The sequence below is a fragment of the Anopheles funestus genome, chromosome 3RL, assembly GCF_943734845.2.
Source record: "Anopheles funestus chromosome 3RL, idAnoFuneDA-416_04, whole genome shotgun sequence".
In the NCBI taxonomy this organism is placed as follows: Eukaryota; Metazoa; Arthropoda; class Insecta; order Diptera; family Culicidae; genus Anopheles; species Anopheles funestus.
In genome coordinates this window covers 31,785,497-31,811,064 of record NC_064599.1, presented here as the reverse complement: position 1 = coordinate 31,811,064, position 25,568 = coordinate 31,785,497, and the positions used below count along the sequence as shown (strand labels likewise).

General features: G+C 40.3%; 2 protein-coding genes across 7 annotated transcripts; one reads left to right on the top strand and one right to left on the bottom strand.

Moving 5' to 3' along the window:
- The first annotated feature begins 65 nt into the window (after positions 1–65).
- LOC125770950 (heat shock 70 kDa protein cognate 4-like) lies at positions 66–3,184 on the top strand. Its single transcript, XM_049441063.1, has 3 exons — positions 66–202; positions 614–820; positions 898–3,184. The coding sequence occupies exons 2-3, from the start codon at positions 616–618 to the stop codon at positions 2,634–2,636; spliced, it is 1,944 nt and encodes a 647-aa protein (XP_049297020.1). The 5' UTR covers positions 66–202; positions 614–615; the 3' UTR covers positions 2,637–3,184.
- On the bottom strand, positions 2,897–24,133 carry LOC125770951 (uncharacterized). 6 transcript variants are annotated; one of them, XM_049441064.1, is made up of 8 exons: positions 23,279–24,133; positions 19,629–20,216; positions 16,086–16,229; positions 15,192–15,353; positions 13,893–14,069; positions 11,758–12,321; positions 7,421–7,710; positions 2,897–7,333 (listed from the first exon to the last, which is right to left on the bottom strand). In XM_049441064.1, the coding sequence occupies exons 2-8, from the start codon at positions 19,975–19,977 to the stop codon at positions 7,244–7,246; spliced, it is 1,776 nt and encodes a 591-aa protein (XP_049297021.1). In that variant the 5' UTR covers positions 19,978–20,216; positions 23,279–24,133; the 3' UTR covers positions 2,897–7,243. The 6 variants fall into 6 exon arrangements, with proteins under 6 accessions (XP_049297021.1, XP_049297022.1, XP_049297024.1 ...); XM_049441065.1 differs by having other exon boundaries at positions 7,424–7,710; XM_049441067.1 differs by having other exon boundaries at positions 12,175–12,321.
- Positions 24,134–25,568: the final 1,435 nt, after the last annotated feature.

The window sequence follows — 25,568 nt, the reverse complement described above, 5'->3', positions numbered from 1 at the left end:
ACATTGGTTCGCGCATGTGATATAACCAACGGAAAGACTATTTTAAGCGATCGTACCGTGCGACCGAGTGTTTAGTCGACAATTGAACACCGTAACGGATGGGACAGGCCGCGACCGATCAGTTCTCATCGAGCGGTGTGAAAAGCACGTGCAAACCAGTGAAATTTATCTTACACAGTACGGAACCAAAGATTAATTGCAGGTATGTTGTGCTAAAGAAATTATTACAAGTGATATACAGGGTTTCTATTCAGTTTAGACTAGCCGCACACTTGGTCTTGCTCTGCGCACTTGATTTTTGACGCGGGCAGGCGAAAAACACATGCTTCTTACTAAAACTCAAGTGTGCGCCTAGCCTAAACTGAATAGAAAAAACCCTGAAAAAGGTCAGTTAAATTAAGGAACTTTTTTACTATACGAAAAGTTCCTCTTTACGCATTCCATTCGACAGCTGGATAATTTTACTCATAAACTGACCTTTTGAGACAGTGCAGTCTAAAAATAGTTCCCCCCCCAAAATGTGTTGCGTGCGAGAGAAGAACAGTTTCTAACGTGGCCGTTTGTCCTTTTGGGCGATGCTTTACTTTTTCGTTTCATGTTCGCCGGCTGCTAGAAATGGCAAAGACACCAGCGGTCGGTATAGATCTTGGCACGACCTACTCGTGTGTCGGTGTGTTCCAGCACGGCAAGGTGGACATCATTGCTAATGATCAGGGCAACCGGACTACCCCATCCTATGTGGCATTCACCGATACGGAACGGTTGATTGGGGATGCTGCCAAGAATCAGGTGGCCATGAATCCAAACAACACCATTTTTGGTAAGTTCGTGTATTTCGCTAGTAGCAAACTTGTACTTCATGGTTAAATGGCCCGTTCTTCACCTTTGTCTTTGTAGATGCAAAGCGTCTGATCGGTCGTAAGTTTGACGACGCAACCGTACAGAGCGATATGAAGCATTGGCCGTTCGAGGTGATCAGTGACGGTGGCAAACCGAAGCTGCAGGTAGAGTACAAGGGCGATAAGAAGTCCTTCTTCCCGGAGGAAGTTTCCTCGATGGTGCTGACCAAGATGAAGGAAACGGCCGAAGCGTACCTTGGCAAGAGCATCGCCAATGCAGTCATCACGGTCCCAGCGTACTTCAACGATTCGCAACGTCAGGCCACTAAAGATGCTGGTGCGATCGCCGGTTTGAATGTGCTGCGCATCATTAACGAACCGACGGCAGCGGCCATTGCGTACGGGCTGGACAAGAAGGGTTCCGGCGAGCGTAATGTACTGATCTTCGATCTTGGTGGTGGTACGTTCGATGTATCGATCCTTACCATTGAGGATGGCATTTTTGAAGTTAAGTCAACGGCTGGCGATACTCACCTGGGTGGGGAGGACTTTGACAATCGCATGGTGTCCCACTTTGTCGAAGAGTTTAAGCGCAAGCACAAGAAGGACATTACGAGCAACAAGCGTGCGTTGCGCCGGTTGCGTACGGCTTGCGAGCGCGCAAAGCGTACACTGTCCGCATCGACCCAGGCAAGCATTGAGATTGATTCCCTGTTCGAGGGTATCGATTTCTACACCTCCATTACGAGGGCACGCTTTGAGGAGCTTAATTCGGATCTGTTCCGTGACACGATGGAACCGGTATCGAAGGCACTGCGCGATGCCAAGATGGACAAGGCGAGCATTCACGACATTGTACTGGTGGGTGGATCGACTCGCATTCCCAAGGTGCAGAAGCTGCTGCAGGACTTCTTCAACGGTAAGGAGCTGAACAAATCGATCAATCCGGATGAAGCCGTTGCGTACGGTGCGGCGGTACAGGCCGCCATTCTGCAGGGTGACACATCCGAGGCGGTACAGGATCTGCTGCTGCTGGACGTGACACCACTGTCGCTCGGTATTGAAACGGCCGGCGGCGTTATGACGGTGCTGATCAAGCGCAATACCACCATTCCGACGAAACAGACGCAAACATTTACGACCTACTCGGACAACCAGCCCGGTGTGCTGATTCAGGTGTTTGAAGGTGAGCGTGCGATGACGAAGGACAACAATCTGTTGGGCAAGTTTGAGCTGAGCGGTATACCGCCGGCACCGCGTGGTGTGCCCCAGATCGAGGTGACGTTCGATATCGATGCGAACGGTATTATGAATGTGTCGGCAATTGAGAAATCGACCAACAAGGAGAACCGTATCACGATCACGAACGATAAGGGTCGGCTCAGCAAGGAAGATATCGATCGCATGGTCAATGAGGCAGAAAAGTTCCGCAATGAGGATGAGAAGCAGCGGGAAAAGATTACTGCGAAGAATTCGCTCGAAGCGTATTGCTTTAACATGAAGTCAACGATGGAGGATGCGAACATTAAGGATAAGATTCCGGACGCAGACAAAACGCTCATCATGGACAAGTGTAATGCAACCATCGCTTGGTTGGACGGTAATCAAACGGCCGAAAAGGAAGAGTTCGAGCACAAGCAGAAAGAGCTGGAAGCCGTGTGTAATCCCATCATCCAGAAGCTGTACCAGGGTGCGGGTGGTATGCCGGGCGGTGGTATGCCGGGTGGCGGTATGCCAGGTGCCGGTGGAGCTCCACCAACTTCTGGCGCTGGTCCGACGATAGAGGAAGTGGACTAACAGTAAACTTCACTGAAGGTTACTAGGGATTGGGCAAAAACTGAAAAGTGCGCCGCAGTGCGCCCCGCACACTGACCAGCGCACAGCACAGAGCGCACAGTGTGTGAAGTGTGCTTCGTGTGTCAAGTGCGCACGGTGCGCACAGTAAAGTGTGCGCGTGCGCGCCCACTGCACACTGAATTGTGCTCCATTGCCCATCACTAATTTGAAAGTGATTGTAATTAGAAATATAAAACCACAGAAAAAAAAGGTAAAAACGGTTAAACAAAAAAAATCATTTTATTCATTCCGTTTTTATCCGATTTCGACAACAATTACTGCGCTTAATCGCTGCTTCCTGTTTGGTGAGGAGTTTTAGTTTCTTCTCCCGCTTTTCTCTTTTGTTTTGTTTGGGGCTTTTGCTTTTAGTGACAGTTTTGGTTTTGGTTTTGTTTTATGTTCCTTTAATTTCAGCTCCGGTTTTACGCACATGTGTTCGTACAGCAAAACGGGGTGGTTTTGTTTGATTAGTACGTTTGCCCGGTTTGTTATATTGTTTTTTTTTGTTGGGTAAACGAAGGGAGCACCTTTAAACAAAAACACTGCAAAGCAATGCTTTCTCATGCGTCAAGACACGTGGGCACACAGAAGCGTTTTTTTCCTCTTAAACGAGCTTTTGCACAAGCAGTTTAGAAAGCATTGGCAGCAATCTGGTAGCGTTGCATTTTTGCTGTTTGTCGTGGTTTTGTCATGGGCACTGTGTATAGTTTAACTTCCCATTTTCACGTGTACGCATCTTTTACGCAATTCGATGCGTTACGCGTTAGCTTCACCTAACGGAAGGAAAGCATTCTGTAGGCTATCGGATGCTCCATTTACCACGTTCGTGATCGTTCCAATATGTAGCAGTGCTCATCATCGGTCACGTTTTGTTTGATTCGTTCTCATTTACATTTAGGTTTTCATGTAGCGTTTTTGCAGCTTGCTTTCATCGTGTATTAGTTTTATTTTTCCCCCCCTGGTGCTCACCGATCCTTACCGATCTAAGGTATTCCAATCCTTGCCTCATCTATAGATATATCAGTCTATTTTCAATATTAAAGGTATAATATCAATGCATCTGACGTGTATAGAAAGAGGGTAATCATCATCTAGCTTCACCAGGATTCCATCGCTCTACCATTTTTACGTAACGCCTGATGTTAATAAAACATTAAGAACTAATTTAAAAAAAAACATTAAAGACAATCGTTGCTTTTCAAATTTTGTAGATTTTTTGCTTTCACCTCCTTAATTTATCTTCTCTCGAAAACAAAACAAATAAAATTAAATCAACTGCTTTCTTTTGTTCCATTTTTTGTTTTGTTTTGTCTTGTTTTTTAATCCTAATTAAAAATATGCTACAATTTGTCAACATGCTGAAACAACAGCTGTGGATGCAAAAGTAGTGGGAAGAGTTAGGTAATGCGACGCCTAAACATTTAACATTTTTGTACATACGGAAGAATCTGATGCGAAGGAATCGGTACTAGAAGGAAAGCAAAAATACATTTGCTTCATGCATTTTTCGTAAGTTGTTTTTTTTGTGTTTGTTTGTTTTATCACTCTTTAAACAAAACCATTCAAGCACAAGTAACGTAGCACATTCACCGGTAAGCTGTGCGATTTGCATACTTAGATACAGCTATAATCAATTCCGATGTACTAACCATATGGATTAAAGGAGTAATCTCAATAGAAATGATCAAGAATTGTTTTTTTGTGTGTGTTTTGCTTTAACATTTTTTATAACATATTTTGGTCAAAATTAGGTGCACTGGAAAGATTTAAGCGTTTAGTGTTAGTATTCGATTGACGCTGTCAAATTAACGTCATTGAGCAATGCTATCTGTCAGTTTGAAATTGCAGTTAAATTTTTGGAGTGGTTTTTTGACGATTGGACGTCCGATGGGAAGATGTTCAGAAGGAATTTTGGCTACGATCGTATGGAAGGACAATGGAGGAGCCCAGTTAGTAGTACGATAAGCTCACGATCGTACAGGGACTTAGACTCACTAGACCAGGTGACCTGATCATGTCATTCGAATAATACCGAACAACCCAGTCCGTAAAGTCTTTTGGGTTATTCATATGGACAAAAGAGGCATCTCAAAACTGAGTTAATGCGGCCACTAGAAAGGCCAAGAAAATGGATTTGCAGACGACGACACTCTACCGTGAGCACTTTGAAGATCTCCTGCAGCAAACTAAGACCAATAAGTGGTTCTCGCGCTTGATAAGTAAGTACGAAAGTGTTCTTATCAGTATTTGGAAAAACTTATCAGTACTCATCAGTTCCTCCCACAATTGAACTGATTTTTTTGGAGCAATACCTATTTAAATAATTCTTGGAATCGCCTATTTCAGCAATATCCTTTTCTGCAATTGAGAACGAAGTGTTACTCTTGGTGGTGGTGGAACGATCTGCAGGTTGTTCATTATGAGTTACTGATCAAAAGAACCAAACAGGTATTGAAGAAGGTTAACACTTACGAATCTAATTACGATCGCTTCAAATTCATCATAGTTGATCTGGAACTCCTAACCAAAAGTCTAAAAATAAGAAAACACACTTAAAACTTTCCAGTTAACCTAATATAAGTTGGAAAACCTCATCACGATAGTGAAAGGAACATGAGAAACATGCTTTGCTGTGTACCAGATTACTGTCGCACAGCGTAGGAAAACGATACATTGCCTGGGCCACACTGTTGGCCACACTTTTCTTCATCACACACGCGCGCCGCATCAATGTAACAGTACGCCTTATAGTACGCCTACACGCTACTTGTATAAAGTAATGGTATTTTGGTAGTTTTAGAATAATGTCTTAATCAATTCATTCACTCACTTAGCGTATCGTTCGATCCATCGATGGAATATGTTCCATCACCTCCAGTGATCCTTTGCCAGCAGATGTCTATATGTGTGTGAGTGTGGGTGTAGGTGTGTGTGTGTGTATATATATAGAGCCTAGTTCTCGCCACACGTATTCGTCACACGCACCCAGCCAGCCGAAAACCGGATCCTGAGAATCTTATTCGAATTTATAATTTGCCTAAGGCTGAGCACGAATAATCCGTTGATGTTTTATTACTTTGCTTAATATTAATACAACATTTAAGTCAACATGAACATGTGCTAAAGTTACTGGGTTTTTTGGGTTTTCTTTTGTGTCTTCTTCTTTTTGTTACCAGGATTCATCCACGCTCACACACACATCATATACGCTCCGGTTCCGTACACTACACGCCAGCATCTCTGCTTGGCTTAATTCGGGTTTTCGGGTTTTGTTAGCCATTTCCTTTTGTGTCTTTCGCTACTAACACCGTCATTTTTTTTTGTTTGGTTTTTGCACCAGTTACTGCACTACATAAAAATACTATCTTGAAACATTTTGTAATGAAAAGTTGCGCTTGCTTAAGTGGCGTGTTTTTCTTTCTTCTTTGTTGTGTGTCCGTAACTAGAGATTAGTTGGAATCGTATGCAAATCGAAATTGTCGTTACAAAACGCGTTTGAATAGATTGAATGTTTGATAAAAAGGAAAAACCATTATTCGCATTCGCATTGCGCATTTCTGGTCATAACGCTACTACTGCTTAACTTGTTTCTTTTTTTTTTTTTTGGTTTCGCAAACATTAGTAAGAACAATACCACTGGATATAGTGTGTTGTTAGTGGGTCTGTGTTTAAACTATCTGCTAGCTGGTAATAGAGCAAAAAACGAGCTTTATGCGCTGGCGATATGAACCGGTAATGCAGACAATAAAAAAAAACAACGGTTGGCGCGCTACTGCTTCCGCAATGGCAGCGTTCTAATTGGTAGTTCATAAGAATGATGACAACAATGTTTCTTCCTCGACACACACACACACACTTTTGCTGAGGCCGTTATACTTCTTGGTTCCGGGGCTACTTCCTGTTTTGGGAAACGACACACTACTAGAGCTAGTGTAAATTATCGATAATTATCACATAACCGGTAAGGATGTAATTGGGTTTAAATTTAGCCACTTTCTTCAAAATGGTGCGTGTGTACTTGGGTGTTTTTACTAAATGTTTACTTTTAAATTAAATTGTTATTGCTTTCCTGTTTTTTTTTTTTAATTCACTCTATAGCCCCTGTTAGTGCGCTCATATACATTTACTCAATCGAACTAACAACCCCTGCAAAACGGAAGTAAAAATGTACTAAATGTAATGTAGTGCAACAAATGAACGTTCTTCTTCCAGTCAGGTTCAAAAGATGATTTGCGATCGTGTTAATGATCGCAACCCGAGATACTAGATCGTTTCAAGGGTTCGCCGAGCAGAACCAATATTTCCAAGGTTACCTTTTTTCCCCCCGTATTGGTCTTACTAGCGGCAAGGCGAGGTAAGTAATGAAGTTCCACCTGGCCACCATTGTGCTGTACCATTTCCTTGACCAAGTTTTAATTTTCCTCTCACGATTTTTTTTTTGTTTTGCTTTTGGTTTTACTGTGTTCGGTTTTTTTGGGTTTACGCTTATTGGTCTAAAAATTTCCATAAAATGGTTTTCTATATAACATTTTCCCTACAATCACTGCCGTTTTTGCTAAGTGCGCCCACTATTTCAACAGTTCCGTCGAGCTGCACGGTCCATCGAAACATCCGCCCGTACTATCGCTCACCGATCGTTGGCTTAGGTTTGGCGAGAACTGTTAATAAAGAAAAAGTGAGTGGAAAACGAAATTATTCCTGTCCTAAAGTTCGACAACATTTTTTCTCGGTCACGAATATCTTACTACCTCCTGTGTCTCGTCCACCGACGGTAGTATGTCGTCGACGGAGTTCGGTGTCATCGGGCTGGGTGTTGTCAGTATCGGTTTGTTCATAGGGCACGATATCACATCACCGATGATGATGTTCGGTTTGATCTTTTGCAACTGCTGCTGCTCCTGCAGCCGGGCCAGATGCCGCTTCATCTCCTGCCGTAGCTCCTTCTGCTGGATCTCCTGCTCGAACCGACGCATACTGTAGCTCCGCACGGATGAACTGGTACTGTGCACGGAAGCTAGACTTGGTCTTCGGGAACCTATCGGGGTGTGGGTTTTGTGTGGAGGGAAAAAGAAGGAGGGAAAAACAAACATTCACTCCATTACTAACACAATCCTGCAAACCTGACCGATGGCTGTTGTTTTAGCTGCTTAGTTTTTTTTGCTTTTGCTTAACATATATATTTATATGACAATGGAACCAATGGCGTTGTGCATTACGCGTTAGAATTGGTTTTTTTTGAGCAGGTGAGTTAACCATCGAGAGTGACAAAATAGTAAGAAGAAAGTACGTTCAGACGTTGCGACTTGTGAAATGCTGACAAGCTGGCGGTGCTACACAATAAAACAATGCATGGTACCATAATTACTAAACAGAAGTGAGAGATTAAAAAAAAAGGATGTGCAAAGTAAATTATAATACAACAGCGCAGGTGGGTGCTCCCTTCCAACAGTAAGGCTAGACAATTCGTTTGCTGTCTTCGTAGCATCATCATCTTCGATTCCAGGCCTGGGTACGATTTTATCAATTGTTAAGTCGTTATGTGAAAGAATGATCTTAAATACAAATAGTCAAATCGTAAAATGAAAACATTACTTAATTTTTTAACTAATTTTGAGCAAATAAAAGAACAACTTTAAAGTAATTTAGTTTTTGTTTTAATATCGATAAAACTTCTTGAAAAAAAAAACACAAAGAAACGATTTTTTTTTAAATTTTATAAATCATTCCAAAAAAAGCTCTATATTATGAACACTTTATCAGCAACACATTTAGCTTAGTTAGTATTATTAAAGAGCAAAAATTAAATGAACATAAAAAAAAGAAAAAAAATAATTGCAAAATGTTTGTCGTGTTATGTCGTGTCGATAAGCAGTTAGCAGAAAGTGTAGTAAAGATGTCAATAAACATTAGTAAACAGCATAGGAAGCATGTAGCGACGGTGATGCCTAGCGTGATGCTTCATAGCTGGCGAAGAAAGATGAACATAAAAGTAAAACGAAATAAAGAAGTAGAGAAAAACAGCAAGAACAAAAAAAAGAAAACAGCAAAATGGGAAATAGAGAAGGTGTGGAAAGAAGAATATAGAGAAAGTAAAAAGCTTCACAAGGAAAAAGAAAACGATATAGTAACAAAGGTAATGTAAAAAAGTAAGCCATGTATAGAAAGGTAAAGAGTGGTAAAACAAACGCTATGAACAACAGCTTGTAGATGTCAGTTTCATTACCAGATTCGTGTATTTTGTGTGTAATTACGTAAATCATTGCGCCATATTGCTTATATGCATGAAACACTTCTGAAATTAGTACGTCATTGAGGTGGTAAAAGAAAACAGAAACTTACGCGGTCTCCCCTTTCTTCGTAAACGGAACAAAAACAGTACGAGACGGTTAATGATCAAACACTATAGGTTTTAACAGTATACGATACACAGCTACGAATAGAATACACCCAACGAAAAAAAAAAATAAAACACACCAAACACAAAACTATGCACACAAACACACACATATTGTCAAGAATGAGTTTTGTCTGTGGTGTTTTGTTTTTTGTTTTGTTACTCTACCTTAGAAATTGGCAACATGTGAACATGTGTGAAGGACAATCGTTTTGCAACATGAACACAACACACACATACAACATCAACAAACATTAACGACAAAACACAAGAGGAAGAAGAAGAGTACGAAGAAGAAGAAGATGGATAAACAAACAAAAAAACTCTACCTAGGATATGGATTCGCTGTGGCGCAAAAAACGAAACGGACAAAGCTCAGCCGACCAGAACGAAACATCCTTGACAATTGTTGCGGTTGCATGTTTTGTACCATTCGGTTGCACGTTTCATTCCATTTCCCTTCCCTGCATCTACCCCAAAGTCCTCTCATTCCCGCCCTACTTCCCTTGTTTTTTTTGTTACGGTCAGGTGTTTGCTAGGACACACCGAGCACGCAACTGCACTTCGAATTTGGTCACACGAAAACAGTAGATTAGGATCCGTAACTATTGGCAGGGTGTGGGAAAATTAAAAACTAAACGGTTTTCTTGTTGCTGTACCCAGAGAAATGTGTTGCGTGTCGGAACGAAATGTTTACCTCAATTGTGACGCTTGTTGTACATTAATGGATTGATCGATACGATTGGTATTAATTCATTTTATACTAATGCTTATTATTCTAGACACCGGAGGTTGCATCTGTTGCATTTCGGCGCAGAATAAGGGGAAATTTATGCAACAGTCGTTAAAAGCGATTAAGATTTATTTATATTTGATTGTTATTAATGAAACTAGGTAAGTTGTAAGTTAGTATAGAAAAATTTATAACATTTTCTAGCTAAGTATTAGAAGAACAAATGAGTTAGTGATGGAATACTTTCTGAATATAACAAGAAAAAAATATAGAATCTTTTTCATAAAAAAATTGTATGACTGTCAATGTAGCTGAAGCAATTTCTTGGAAGTAGTTTGTACGCATTAGTTCATTGTTAAGGGTAACAAAAATTGAGAATTGGCAATAAGAGACAATGTTTTCTATCCCAAGAATTTGTAAAGACACTTGAAGTACGTCAGTAAACCAATTCCCATCATTTTAAAGAAATGACAATCAGTCGGAAAGAATGAAATGTCTTATGAACTAAGGCGAATAGACTTCTAACGCCGTTGGTTTTTTTGTGAACAAGAACTCCAACTACAGATTTTTGAAAATTTTTTTGTTAAAAAAGAATATGAAAAGTGTCTGTATTACTGTCTGCAATTCAAAATTTTATACAACGTATGCAATACGCGTATAACTAGCCATTCCTCAACATCGACAGCCAAGTAGAATATTTTGGGCCACAAAATCGAACTGTGTATTTGGTGGGACTAGCTGGATGTACTCTATTATGAGCTTCTACTTAAAGAAGCGTTGAAATGAGTAGTTCCTGTCGACGCAGCTTGATCTGGTGCTGATCAGTCTGATCTTTTTCAATTTCGATCTCGTCAAAAATGGATTATTGTGGCCGAAAAGCACTAAGATACGAAGAATAACTCCATGAACTAGTTTGTACTTCTAACATATTAAAAAAAAGCAGTATAAGAATTGTGTATATTATACACTAATATGAAATAAGATAGTGGAATTAAAAAAACATACCACGAAATGCGATCAACTTTAGCAAATATTAAACAAAATGTGGCTAATGGTTAATTTCTTTAAAGGAAATTCTAGCGAAAATGGACCATTCCATAGTTGTAATAAAAGTTCTACACCACACACTTACTCACTGCATAATGGTTTTACCTAGGCAATTAAAAGGCAATAAAACGGTTTGCCACCGTACAGGCACCATTGACTAGCGACGTGTTGATAAATAGGGGACCAGATTGTATAGCCTTCTGTACGGCACACATTATAACCCAGTTCGGACACATTGTGTTACCATGTTGGATAAAACCAAAAGTCCAAAGAATCTATCTGCTACGTACTATGCCAACCGGATGGATACTAATTACCGTTCTATTGAGCTACGATTGCTTACGGTAGGGTAAGCTCACCCATTCCCTAGCATGTCACACCCAACCTATAAACCCACAGAAAACAGGAAGATGGCTGATGGAAATAAGGAGCAGGGAAAAGGTATCGTCTAGCAGTAGAGTATAGCAACGACACCGACGACAACGAGTACAACCGGTACAAATGAAAAGAACAAACTAAAAAAAAAAACAACTCAAACACCAAACGCAACATCTAACACACCGATACATGTACACTAGAGCATTCGTCCTACGTCCGGACGATGATGGTGGACAGGATGGCGTAGGAATTTGCTAACGGACACAGGAACCGAACGGAACGGTGTAGAGGAACAAACAGGGTGGGAAGTTCGTGGGCAGAAAGGGACAGTGCTTTCTGCTATCGGTTCGCTTTTTCGGTCAATTTTTGGGAGTAAAATCAAGGATGCAGATAGATGCCTGGAGTGGAGTTGTGAATGTGTTTTACCGCAACGTTTGCCACCTCGCTCGCTGGTGTCGGCAGCGCGCCCAGCTCGATGCTGTCGTGCAGATCGTAGCTGTAGCAGTGATTGACAAACGGGTCGGCCGTACCATGTCCGTCCTCGTCGTCGAAGCTCGAATCATCGTTGGTGGAGGTACCGTAATGGTACGGTGCGTGATACTGCCCATTGCTGCCACCGGCGGTGCTGCTACTACCCGCCACATTCCCGATGCCGGTCCCATCATTATCCCTGCCGTGCACGTTCACGCTCGACGTGTGATTACCGCTGCCGATCAGCGCGGTGGCTTTGCAAAACTTGGAAAACAACTTATTGTGCGTTCTGAGCGACGGTATGTCCAGGTAGAGCAGCTGCTTCTGGTGCTCCAGCTGGCGCTCGAGATATTTGGTCATATTGTCGTCGCTCAGATAGCTGCTGGGGTGCTGGGAATCGGTACTAGTGGATTTACTATTTCTAATTGCAGATATGTGACATGATACAAGCAATATGGCGGCAGATCGGGCCGCACCTGTACGGGAGGTCGAGACCAGGACCCCTTTGGAGCCGTGCAGCGGCGCACTGGACGGTCGCCGATTGCCATAGGAACCGATGGAACCGCTCGAGCGCTGACTGGAACGAGATGACGGTCTTGCCGACTGTATTGTCAATGGTATCCCTGTGCGGTTGCGGTTTTGTGTTGTGCGATGCCCCACCATAACGTATGACACAGTCGTTTCCGTCCGTTGGGGCAGTACGTTTGAACAGGTTTTACAACATCCGTTTGTCGAACCGGGAGGTTTTGTTGTTGTATTTTTTTTGTTCATGGGCATCGTGATGTGTGAGTGTATATTTTTGAGCGCAAAAAAACATTTGTCAGCATGAAATGGAGAGAAAGAGAGATAAATAGAGAGACAGACAGCCAGTACGTAAATCAATGCGTAAATGTATTGTAACAAGGTAAATGAAGTACTACAACGGGGCAACGAAAAAGAAAATACGGTACATTTTTCTTGTGGGAAGATGTTGTTAAGTTTTACCATGTTAAACAATTTCAAAAATAAGGTGCTAATGGCTTTTAAAAGTATACCATTAAAGATCATGTAATAATACACGGTACCAGGCGCCTCCATTTAATCCGTCATGTAATTAAATTTTGTTTTTTTTGTCTATTTAATGAGAATATTCTTGCAAAATGATTCAACTTATCGAAGAAAGCGATACCATAAAAAGGATTTACTTCAAGTTTCTTTAGTTTCTTATTCTTTGCCGTAGATCATGAAAGATCATTTTGTTTTACACGTCACTGGGCGCCTCCATCTATTTTGATTTTTAATAATTAATTATTTCGTTTTTTTCTGTTTATCAATGATCAATAATTTCATTCGCAAAAAAAATTAATTATCAAAATAGGTGATAACACAAACGAAATTCCTTCAACTCTTTCCGTTTTTCGAAATTAGATCATGGACGATCACTGATTTTCACACGCTACCAGGCGCCTCCATCTGTTCCGTCATGTAGTGAAACTGTTGTTTTGTTTTTGTGTTTTTATTTTTATTTTTAAATTAATCAATTATAAGTGATACCATTTGCCAAAACTACTCAAATCAGCGAAACAAGCGACAACACAAAAGACGTCTAATGTTCCAACATGCAGCAAAACAATGCCTATCGGTTTTTATTGTGTTTTATTTTATATTTTCGAGACCAAATTGTTCAACCACACTACAGAAAGATAGCTGACCCGTATAGTTCGTGTTCAAAGTTGAAATGTCATACGGTACGCCATTAAAGGCATTGGATATAGAGGGGTAAGAGTTAAAAAACACAAACACACACACACTCTCAAACAAACAAATGTTTAGAAAACAATCGAAAAAGCAAACCACTACCGCAGAAACTGCAGACTGAAGCAGAACTGCCGGAAATGGAATTTGAAAATAAAGAAAAAAAACACACAAAAACGCGCCACTAGCACTACCGTGGCAGTCCAAGGTCTTGCGAATTGGCAAGACAAGCGAAAGCCATAAGGAAGGATATGTCACCGAAAAGGAGGGGGGAAATAAAAAAGGAAAGTAGGCATGGAGTACTCGCTGTGGGTTTGCAAGGGGAGGGAGAAGAAAAACAAAGCGAAACAAATCGCCTGACACGGACAAATGATAAAAATAGCCGGAAACCGGAACACCGAGAGAATCTAGATCTCCTGCAAAGCCGGCGGGAAGGGAATCCCGTGCTGGCATACCGTACCTGTATCACTGGAAAAGAGTATCGGCGGTGCGAGGTTCGCATCACCGAAATGCCTAGGTCGTGGATATTTTGTTTTGCTAAATAAATGCAGCACCATGCAAATGAGCCCCGCCAGCACGGCAATGCCGCTCGTGACACCGAACAGTGTCGGAAGATCCGCAGTTATGGTGGCCATGTCTGTGAAGTAGATTAAAATGTTAAACGATTGATGCGGATGCCGGGAACCGCAACGTCCAGTCCAGCCACTGTGGTGTGTGCGTGTTTTGTTTGTGCCGTTTATTTCCTTCCCGTATGTCTGCTGTAACAGCTGTTAAGCCCTTGGATTATGGTTAGTTTACTATTGTTCTACAATTTTTATTCCTTTTGTTTTTTTAACTAGCAACTCTAAGGCTCCCAATGGAAACGTTTGGGTCACTGCCAGCTCATGTCAATTCGATGGTACGGAACCTGTTTTCGGTCTGTCTCTACATTTGGTCAGTAGCACCGGGTGGACGTAAATCGAACTATTATCGTCGGCTGCCCTGTTTGCCGCAGCAACGAATCCTTTTTTTTTAGTATAAATCATAACGAACAAATATCACGCGGAAACATCATCGTATGATGTACTGGTTGAGCAAGATAGCTTACGGTTAAACGATGAATAAAATTCGTTTTTGGATTCAAATTTTGAAAGAATTATTTAAAAATTGCTGTGGATTGGTAAATTGGAAAACTTTTTACAAAATATTCTCAATTGTAGGAAAAGCTTTTTAGGAAACATATAAGAGAATTTGTAGCATAAAAATTGAAATAAGACAAATTAAATAAGGTTTAATTAAATTTTTTGAACACATTGATTTCTATTCCTATTGATTTGTTAATATAATTATTATTAAGAAGAATTAAATCTTATTAGAAGAATTAAATAATTAACTTATTTCAACGATCACCACTGTTAAACATCGAAAAGCTTGCAAAAGTACCCTAGAGTTAAGCAATTTAATTTTGATATAATTAAACGTATGATTTACTAAACTTTTGGCCTAAAATGGACTAAAACAAAGTTTGTTATGGCTGCGGCAAATTTATCAACATTTTGGGCTTGTTTTGATTCGGACCACAATAATAATCATCTTTGGCCTTGTACACAATGCGATCCTTAACGTTGCATGTCAACACGCTAGTAAACATTTTTCGGCCCATTTTGTACGCTTTTTCCTAATGACACTATGCTATTATTTTTGCAACACAAACCACTAGTGACTGTTGCGGCACACTGCAACTCTTTGTTAATAACCGGTAAGGGTTAGTAGCACTTACCTTGTGTGCAAAAGACACGTTTCGTTGGCTTCGAATAGCTAACGGAGTGGAAACCGGGCGCACATTGACAGATGGCATTGTGGACGATCTGCATGCACAGCGCATGCTCATCGTTGTAGATGCAAGTCTGATCGTAGAAGCATTGTTCCCCAAGTTTTTTGGCTAATGATTTAGCGAGATGAGGAGGGCAGAAGAGAAAATGAAAAGAAAAAAGATTATTGCAAACATTCCTTTCGCTCCCGAAACGAACCGCGTTTGTACAATGATCGACACCAAAACAATTCTAATAGCTCCACTTTTTCCTAAGGTGGTTGTCGGCAAACGGTTTTATTTGGCGTTTCTATTCGAACGTTTTGTTAGCATGTTTGGCAACCAAAACGTTCGAAATCAAACGTAACACGATACGGCCGGAAATGGCATTCGTACAAACCCATGACGTGAAGACATTTTGAAGCAATGTTTGCCGACTTAAAATGGGTCGGAACGTTCCATTGCGAGTGCTTTCTTGCTTCCCCTCCCTTCCTTTTTTTGTTTCGCAATGAGGATAATTTGAGAATTTGCTGGCCTTGGGCCAAAAGCGTTCCGCTCATAAAAACCGTTCCTTTTACGTTTGCGGTCAACCCACCAGCGGCAGTGGTCAAGCAAAAGCATCTGGCATTCGAATCGAAGGTGTAAGAAGGTTCACCGAAAAGGTGAAAAGAAAATAAATGGAACAGGAAAAAACAGGAAACATTGGCATTTCCGGGTCTTGGCGTTGGATCCTTGGTGGACCGGTTTACCCCGTCCCCGGGAGTTTAAGGGAAATTCAAGGGAGCACCGAGTGCGGCCCGGTGCGAATTGTGCTGGCCGTTGGGGTGAAGGGGTGAGACTCGAGGGAAGAGAGGGAAAACTTACGCTTGGCACATCCTTTCAGTATTCCAATCAGCACGACGTAATCTTTTTCGCAGCTGCAGGTGTTAGTCGTAGGATCACAGTACACGTGATGGAGCTTGGCGTGGCACGTAAACTCGCACGGTGCCCCAACGTACATGCCCTTCGCTGAAATGAAACCAAAACAAACGGTTCGAGTATAAAGTGGCAATTAATCGTAACGCGGCAGCAGTTTGATTGCGTTGATGTTGATTTGATCGATTGAGTGTAAATGCGATTTACTGTTGTAAGATATAAGGAGCATAAGGGTAGACTTGTGATAAATTTAGTAAAAGAGCGTAAGAAAAAAAATCACACCGCGTAGGCTTGAAGCTTGATAATAATAATGAATAATGATTTTATAAAAAATAAATTATTATCAAAAAAATATGGCCGCTTACGTTCGCGTAAATGAAGCCTTGGCAAACAAGAAAAAACGATCAACTGGCAGCGGAAGCGTTACACCGTACCGTCATAATTTAGGTTTTATTATCTTTGTCACGTGGCTTCCCAGGAGAGGGCACGGTTGAAAGCTGCCCTGGTACGCTTGGAGTGTTGCCAAATGTTACCAAACAAATATGTAAGAAGCGTGTGGCAAATATTTGGGTCAACTATTACCAAATGCGGGAACCGGATATTACCGTCTAATGTTGTCACTTCAAAATTTTCCGCTGTCCATTACTTTACGACGGTGCTTTATGATGCTGGAACGTTGCGGACAGATGTAAACAAGCGTGGGTGATATTTAAAATTCAAATTGATTTGTTGTTGGGTGCCAAAAACTTACAAAGACGTAACGTTGTGTCTTTGGAAAGAATACCTTAGAATAAATTGCATAATTTTTCATCCAAGAAAGTACATTACTGTTTTCTTTTCACCGAGTACAAGGACACAATAAAATGTGAAAAAAAAAAACAAAATAATAACTTTTAAATTTAATCTTTAAATGATTGAAATATTCACTCCCAGTTTTTTTTTTTTTTTTTGAAAGAATAGCAATTAATTCTTATGTAATAATAAGAAATATTGGTATTTCTTTAAAGTTTAAAAGAATAAAAGTTTTTAAAGATTTGTTTTGAAAGTTTTAAAAATTTAATTTATTTAATTTATATTTTATGAAAGTTTTAATTTACTTAAACCAAATAATATGTGAAAAAATGTTTCAAAAATTCAATTTTCAAATCAGTTGTAACGTCTTTCATATTTCAACGATGATCACTAAACAACAGAAGATTTGAAAAGTAAGATTTTAGAACAGTTTATAGAACATCATGCTTTTGAAAATGGTAAGATAAATATTAAAAATGTTTTATTTGCGTGTCTATTTATTTTATAAAACAATGCGTCTAATTATTTTATAAACGAATGTTTCAATCATTGAACAATTAATTATACACATTTATATTAAACGAAGAAGTTTAAACCCTCATATTTTCACACTTGATTATGTCCTTGCATTTGAGGAAATTAAAATAAAATTAGTTTATCATTAGAAAAAAAAGTTAGCTCCTTTATTATCCTTTTAAAATAACACTCTAAACATAATGCATTAAATCGGTGTGTCGATCGCCGTTAGCTCCCCGCTAAATAACCCTTTTCCACCCATTATTCCGTGCCGTGGACCGCTTAAACATGATTGCGGACAGCATTAAACATTTAACTAATGTACATCCTGTTTAGCTGACAACGTGCTTGTTCGCTTAATGAGTGACTAACCACAACAACAACAGCACCCGTGCCCGATGTTGCGATTTCTCGCTTAACACGCAGCAATAAAAGGCAATCATTAAAACGATCAAAACACGATAAGGCATGCAGGCTGGACAGGCACCATTCGGCAGAGGGCGAGTTTATAATCACATCGCGTTCAATGGCGTGACAACATGAAAAGTTGAATCCTCACGAGAGCTTCCCCGTGATACACGTTGACATCGAACCGGAATATGCTCTCGTTTCGCTCTCTTTACTCACACTCACGCATTTTGGTTCGGGGTCTTTTTTTTGTTCTCCTTTCCCTGTTTTTGCACGATAAGTTTTGAGTAATCTTTCTTGTATGTTGATGCTTGGTACAGATTTTATTTACGAAGTTTTTCCTAGATTTAGTTTTATGAATCTTTACGCTATTGAATATTGGTTTAAAATAGTTCATTGATTGATCTGTAAAAGGAATTTTATTTTTTTTCATATTTTTGTTATAAATGTGTAGATGATAACTACATTAGAAGTACGCAATGCTCTTTTTGAAGAAACTTTTGTTAAAATAAAAATAAGAAATTAATTTTTGAAAGAAAACATTCCTTATCTCACGAACATGTTAAAACACACATCCTCCGACATTCAAACGATAATATAACTAAGGGTATTTTGTTTATTTATTTTGAGAGCTGTTTTATTTTTTTTTTTATTTCAATAAGGACGGCCAGGCCGTTAAAAGAGCTGTCTTATATGCAACCCACCAAAAAAACCCCAATAAAATACGTCGAAATCGGTTATGCACTGACATGACTTCTAAGTGAACCGGTCCATTCTAAATCGAAAAACAAGCTATTCGTGGAACCCGGATGTATCCAAACCATTCATGTAACCAAATGTTCACCAGTTCTATCGCAGCTACAGCTTCGGGTGAATTCAACCGGAAGAAACGAAAATTAGATTATTTATATTCGTCATCTTTGCGGATAAAGGATCACAAGTGCTCGAGCCTTATTGGATTTCGTTACAAACGCAATTGCTTTCAACTGTACCGGGGAAGTACTCGTGTCACTCGTCTAGAAAACGACCGATTTCGCAAAAAACATCCTGTCGGCCGGTAAGCAAAGCCATTGCGTTGTCTACCCAGAACACGCAAACCCGTGGAATGGAACGTGAAATTTAGCGGACGAAAATGTTGTTCGAATTATAGCAATTTTAAAAATTTCCCAACGTTGAATAATTCACGAACAATTGGTTTATTATGTATGAAAAAGCAATGTTTTATCTTGGATAAAAATTAAGAATATGTCATAAACCATAGAGTACACTTCTTTACAAACTAGCAAGAATTAGCTCGAGTATCGAAAGGCATATTCCCTTTCTTTTGAATTTTGCACCAAATCATCAAATGGTCAAACTAAGAGAAAAATTCTATCTCCATGTGTAGCAAGGAAGATTTTTTCTTATCATTTGGTTTTGGATCTTTGTTTAATAGTCGGTTCAGGTCTGTCTTATCCTACAGGGCGTTTGGGATAAATTGGACATATTTATAATTGATTACATATTTCTTTTGGTTATTGAATCACGGAAGACAATCACTTGCATCATGATGATTCGGACCGGTCATCAAAATAAGGGTAAGGATCATCATTACATCACGTAATGGGAAATGATACAACCATAATAAAACAAATTTCCATATTAGATGTGTATAAGATAATTCCAGGATTAAAAATCAAAACATAAAAAATCAATTTTAAAAAGTGCCTAATAAAATATCACTCCTTCATAAATGCCTTACAAATCGTGACTGATCACAGCGCACCGATCACTTACCCGACTTATTGTTCACTATATCGTACTCGTCCACATAGTCATCGAAATAATCGTCATCCTCGTCGTCCACCGATGGTGCCACCATTTCTGGCAGCGGGCGCGTTTTCACCGCGAGCGAGGTGATCGATTTCGTGCCGGTGTGCGTTTCGATCGCAAGCGTCACCGGTAGCATCTTAATAAACACGTACGACAGATACAGCAGCGCAAAGGACGAACGGCGCAGGATACGATTTTTGTACTTATCGCTAATGAGGGTGTAGATGATCTTATGGTACAGGAGGTGTTTCTGCTTTTGGTGCTGCTTCACTGTACATCCCCAGACACTGTCGGGGAAGAAACTCACTATCATCTTTGATGCGTTACACCAGTACGGGCATTGCGTGATGGGAGACTCATTTAACAACGCATGCAATCTTAGCCGCTGACTGATGGTGTGAGGCTCCACCGTAGCAAATCGGAACCGGTACGTTACACTGCACTGACGGTAGTATTGGTGATGGTGTTTTGTTGCTGGTGTGCACTATGCGCAAGCAAATTTGCGTACCTCACACGCAATTGCATCGTTTACATGGTTTTCCGTAATCGCATCTGCACCGGTTAGCGGTTGTTGGGGGGAAAAAGACAAACTCTTAGTACACGAGGAGGAGAGCACACAGAAGTTGGAATAATACAAGAATAGAGTTCTTAAATAGATAACTTAAGTAAGAGTTCAAAAATATGGTTATATTGTAACAAAACTCAGTTCTTCAAGTAGGAAAGTCTGGAACACTTCCTGCACCATAAAATATACCTGAAATTAATTAAACTCTAGTTCGAAGTCGACGACTCAAACTCCAACGATAGCATCTTAATACTTTCACTGGGTATCTCCATCCGTATGCAAATACTATCTACCAGTTCTTCTACTCTCCATGGCATACTCATTAGTTTATGGGCCATCACGCACCTTCACGCTCACGACCGGTCCTGAGATTAAACACTTAATTATAATCCACCTCACGCTGTGTTACGGTCATCCACTACACTTCGGTCCTTCTTAGGTAACACCCTGGCACGTTTCACATCACTCACAAGTGGTGTCTTAAAACACCCCGCCCCCACAAACCCCCACCCCACCCTTTTTCCGGCAAATCGTTAGACATGGCACAACGGTTTTGGGGTAAGCGAAAAGCCTAAGGTCACAGCACACAGATAGGAAAACGAAATGAAGTATTTCCTTCCTAGCTGCATCTGCCTAACGTAGTTAGTGGCAGCGGAAGAGACACACCGAACACTCACACAATCACACACACACACACACACATATTAATGTACACGATGTCCCAATAAGTCGCTCTAGCTGACCTACATTGCACGGATCGCACGGAGTGCTTCCGTTTTTCATTTTTCCGGCATTGTCCCATATCGTCGGAACTCGGTGCCTACGGCTAAGCGGCCGCAACGAAACGACGGTATCGGTTTGGACACATCATCAACAGGAGGCACACGACCCCATTGCCCCGACCGAGGGTTGGAAGGTTGAAACGGGGGGCATGAAAATTACCGTCGTATTTTCTTCATTCCGGAACAACCTCGATTTGTTGGGCCGGTCAGACACGACAAATGCAGCCCGGTCAGGAGCAACAAGATATTCCTGGAAGTGATCCAAAAAAGAAAACCTTCCCTAGCCCGAACCGAAATAAGAAGATAAGGATGCGAGGCCGCTACCAAAAGACCGGAAAAGGACGTTTAGGGATATTCGGTGTATGGAGTACCAAAGGTGTACTATATGGCCAAAAATAAAATTGGAATGGGGGGGGGGGGGTTATCCGGCCAGTCCAGTGTGCTTACGTCAAACTTGGTTCGATACGGTGGCTTTTTAGCCACCAACTCGTTATATTTACCACCGACCGACCGATTGTAGTGTGCCGCTTATCAGAGTGGTCGATTTAGATCAGGGTTCGCCGTGTTGCTGTGTCATGGAAGCCGGTATATTATTTTTGCTGTTCTTCCCCCTTCAATAATGTTATTCCATCCCTAAGGTTTTTTTTGTGGGGAGCAGAATGGACAGGATTCTCGTTTCTCACTCGAGGGAACTCTCCGGACTTTTCCCTATCTTCAGCGCTCTGCAAAATCACTTTGCTCCAGAAGCCACCGTACACTCGGATGGTACGTACTGCACATGCCCAAGCAGATGCTCTGAGTTGCATAGCTGGCTCTCACATGCCAGAGATTCAAAAAGCGGCCGAGAACGGGTGCTGAGGCAGTGAGCGATTGGCCGAGTGCGAGGGCTAGTTGGCAGCAGCCAACCAAGGCGAAGCAAAAAAAAAACGGGGGGCGAACACACAATGTCCCGTTTGCTGAAACATTCTTCTTCTGCCACTTTCCAGTGACCCCAAAAATTTTGGGGATACATTTTAAAATTGATTAGACCATCATCACCGTCACCTTTCCTGTATCGGCGTAAAAGCGCATTACATAAGCGCAACAAAACGTGCTGGCCAAGCAAACGTCACGACGCGAGCTCGTACAAATATTCTTGTATATGGCCCCCCTTGTCCAAGTATGTACCGCCTAAAGCAAAAAGCTTGAAAGCTTTTGCAAATGGTGTGAGAACCATTTTGGGTAATGTATTAAGCCGATTTTGGGAAAATCGCCGCTCGTACCTGTCAGCTTGTTAGTAAGGATTTGCCTTTTTGTGACATGATTCCGTTTAGAAGTCACATGGCGCAAAAATAAAAGTAGAACGGGAAAGAATATTTTTTTATCACACTCTAGAATTTTTTTTTACAACTTTAGAAGAAGATTTCTTTTGGGAAAAAATGTATTAATTTTTTTTCTTATATATCTCCGTTGTGTAGAAATGGGCAAGGCCACTCATCCCGTCCGTTATCATCGGCAAAAAGGTGTAATCGATTTTACGAGCCGCGTATCAATTCGTACAGGAACTGTCTTATCCACCACGAAATGGTCCATCCACACACACACACGCATACACGTTCACACACAACTACACTGGTGCTGATGTACACCTACACACAACATCATCCCTCTAGCGATCACAGGCCCGAATCGGCTGCAATCGCTGCCACGGACATTACATAAATCGATCATCACACAATTTCACACAGCGAAGCTTTCGAACGCATACAGACGAAGTGGTAGTGCCCACAAGGCAACAACTAGACACACTCGTGTACGGATAATTTCACGTCCGAAAATGATACACTGTCCGGTGGCGCCATTGAGGTTCATTCATTTTTTTTTTGGTTTTTGGTATTTTTCATTTTCCGCACGGGGTGCTTTTCGTCCTCTTCGTCCCGAAAAGAATCAACTTCACTTAGAAAAGTCACACACTACTCGATATACATGGATGGATGCGTAAATGCGCTAGCGTATGTGCGTCTGTATGTGTGTATCGGTTTCACCTTTCTTCTGAAGTGTGAAGTGGGTTTTATTCTTTATTTTCCCGCCTGGAACCACCGTTTAACAATTTAGCCAAACCGAAAATGTCACACACAAATCACTGTCTCGAGGCCATTTTCGGTTTCCTTTTCTTCTAAACGTTTCTTCCCTTTTTCTTGGTCCATAATTTACTTCCTGCTTAATGGACGTAACACAAATGCCAGGCAGGCGGAGATGGAGAAATGGTTAAGAATGTGAACTTTTACTTTTTTATCCGACGGTATGTTGAAAATACGGGTTTTCAGACTGCTGAAAGCGTGCACTTTTCGATGCAAAACCGCAAAGCAAAAGACCGTGACTGCTGTGGTGGCAGTATTTTGTGCTTTTTTGCTTTTTTTTGTTGGGCCAAACCAAAGTTTCCAAAGTGGCAAGAAAAGTGTGTAATGTGAAGTGCCCCAGCGTCGGCTGGCTGTGTGCTGCTTGAAAAGTGGTACAACGTGAACTGACGGATGAAATGTGCTGAAATATTCCCGATCGAGTTTTTGTTCCCTCGCTCGCGTACACGCGAAACGCGCTCATCGGCTTCATGCGTTCGCTCACGCTCACTTTTCACTCATTTTGCGATGGTGAGATGGTTTGTTATGGTTTTCTCACATTTCACCTTTCCCACCAGCTCACTAGCTTGGTGAGGGAAATTAAAAACACAAGGGAAAGCGCTGCTTATTATCAAGCAAATGACATGTGCTTTTGGGGTTTTTGTTTGGCAAACTGTCACACGGCCGTACGCAAACAAAATGTAACTTGGGCGAATAGATTGCTCAAGGTGTGCGAGCTTGCTACTGCTGTGTTTACTTCCTTGCAGCGTGTAAAAAGTGGCCGTTCCAGCACCGTTTTGTGCACTGTGCCGAGTTGGGACCGATTGTACCGAGATAACGTTACAAACTTGATTGAAGCTTCTGCTGGGGGAGAAGAGCATAATAACAATAAATTAGCAGGCTGGTCCACTAGGCGCCACATATCGGTTTCATGTAAATAACGCTAACGTCAGATGTAATAGGATATAGTGCGAAACGTTGCTATGCGAAAAGCATATATGCAAGCACACACTCACGGCGCTGCAGAGAGAGCAGGACAGGCACATTATAAATAAAACAGCAGTTTTTCCCCCCTTTCTACTGCTTTCTAAATGTTGACATACACAAGCACGAGAATGAGTTGAAAGGCATAATCGAGCGATTTGTTTGCTGTGTGTTTTATTTTTATTTGTTCAGTTCTCATCTATTTAGGATCATAAAATAGACAAATTTAAAATACGTTGTGATTGATAATGCCTTAGCTAAATATTTATTTCAAACTTAAACGTTTTTCCGCATTATGCCTTTATCATACAACTCTAGATAGGATACATTTGAATAAATATTTAATCTTTGAATTGAAATCGAATATCTTAACAAGAAATTATTTGTTCCTATTATTACTAATTCAATGATTAAAATGTTTGAAATTGTTTAAACTGAATTTTAATACCAATGAGCACTAATAAACACAACAAAAACTTAGTTCAGAATCGATCCAAATGGAAATGTTTAGTACAACATTGAAGCTTTGTGTTTCCTTTAAGCTTCCTTCTCATTAAGCTTTTATTGCAAGCGTACATAAAAGCACTCAGCAAAAAAAGCTTTTAATTGAATAAGAATTTCTGTACGTGTGCAACATAATTTTGAGCATGAAATACTGCTTAAGCACTATTTCATCAAATAAACCAAACAAATAAACCAAACAAATAATTTTTTTTATTTTTTTTAAATCACATTATCATAATGAACCATGAACCGAACAATTACTGAAAATGTACAAAAAACGAAAAAATAATTTAGATTGTTTTTCTCTCTTCTCTTCCTCCTTTTTGATTCTGCATGCTCTAGTTGTGTTGGTCTGCCATTTTTAAATTTTCTTGACTTTATTTACCTACAGCAGGATAGTCAGAACTGTAAAAGGATAGGCAGAACGGATAAGAAATCTGAGTTTCATTGCGTTTATTTCTCCAATTTTGACACAATAAAAGGTTAAATTTTGCAACAGTGTGTCACGTATTTTTTAAACTTTTTTCCAAACGATTTAATTCCAGTTAAATCAGTTTTTTGTAATATTCTTTACGTTTTGTGGGATTGTTTCTAAATGTTTTATTTTTTTTTCATTTGTTATCTTAGTTTTTATAGATTTCTACAAATTTTCATGTCGCTATGTATAATCATGTCATGTAAAAAAAATGTTTTGCCCCTTTCTTCAGTTTCTTTTTTATTTTTTTTAAATTTAAATATTTTTTAATGAAAATTTAAAAAAATAAAAATTGTTATACTGTAAAACTTTTATCATACTTTTAAAACCACCCATTATTTCTGTATGTACTTTTAAAACCACCTAGTATGTCTGTATGTCAACTTTTTTTAATAGTAAATATTAATAATTCAATATTTAATGGACAATTTTTCCTCTGATATGTGTCATAACTACCAAAAATTATGAAAATTTTAACGAAATCTGAAACTCCTTTCT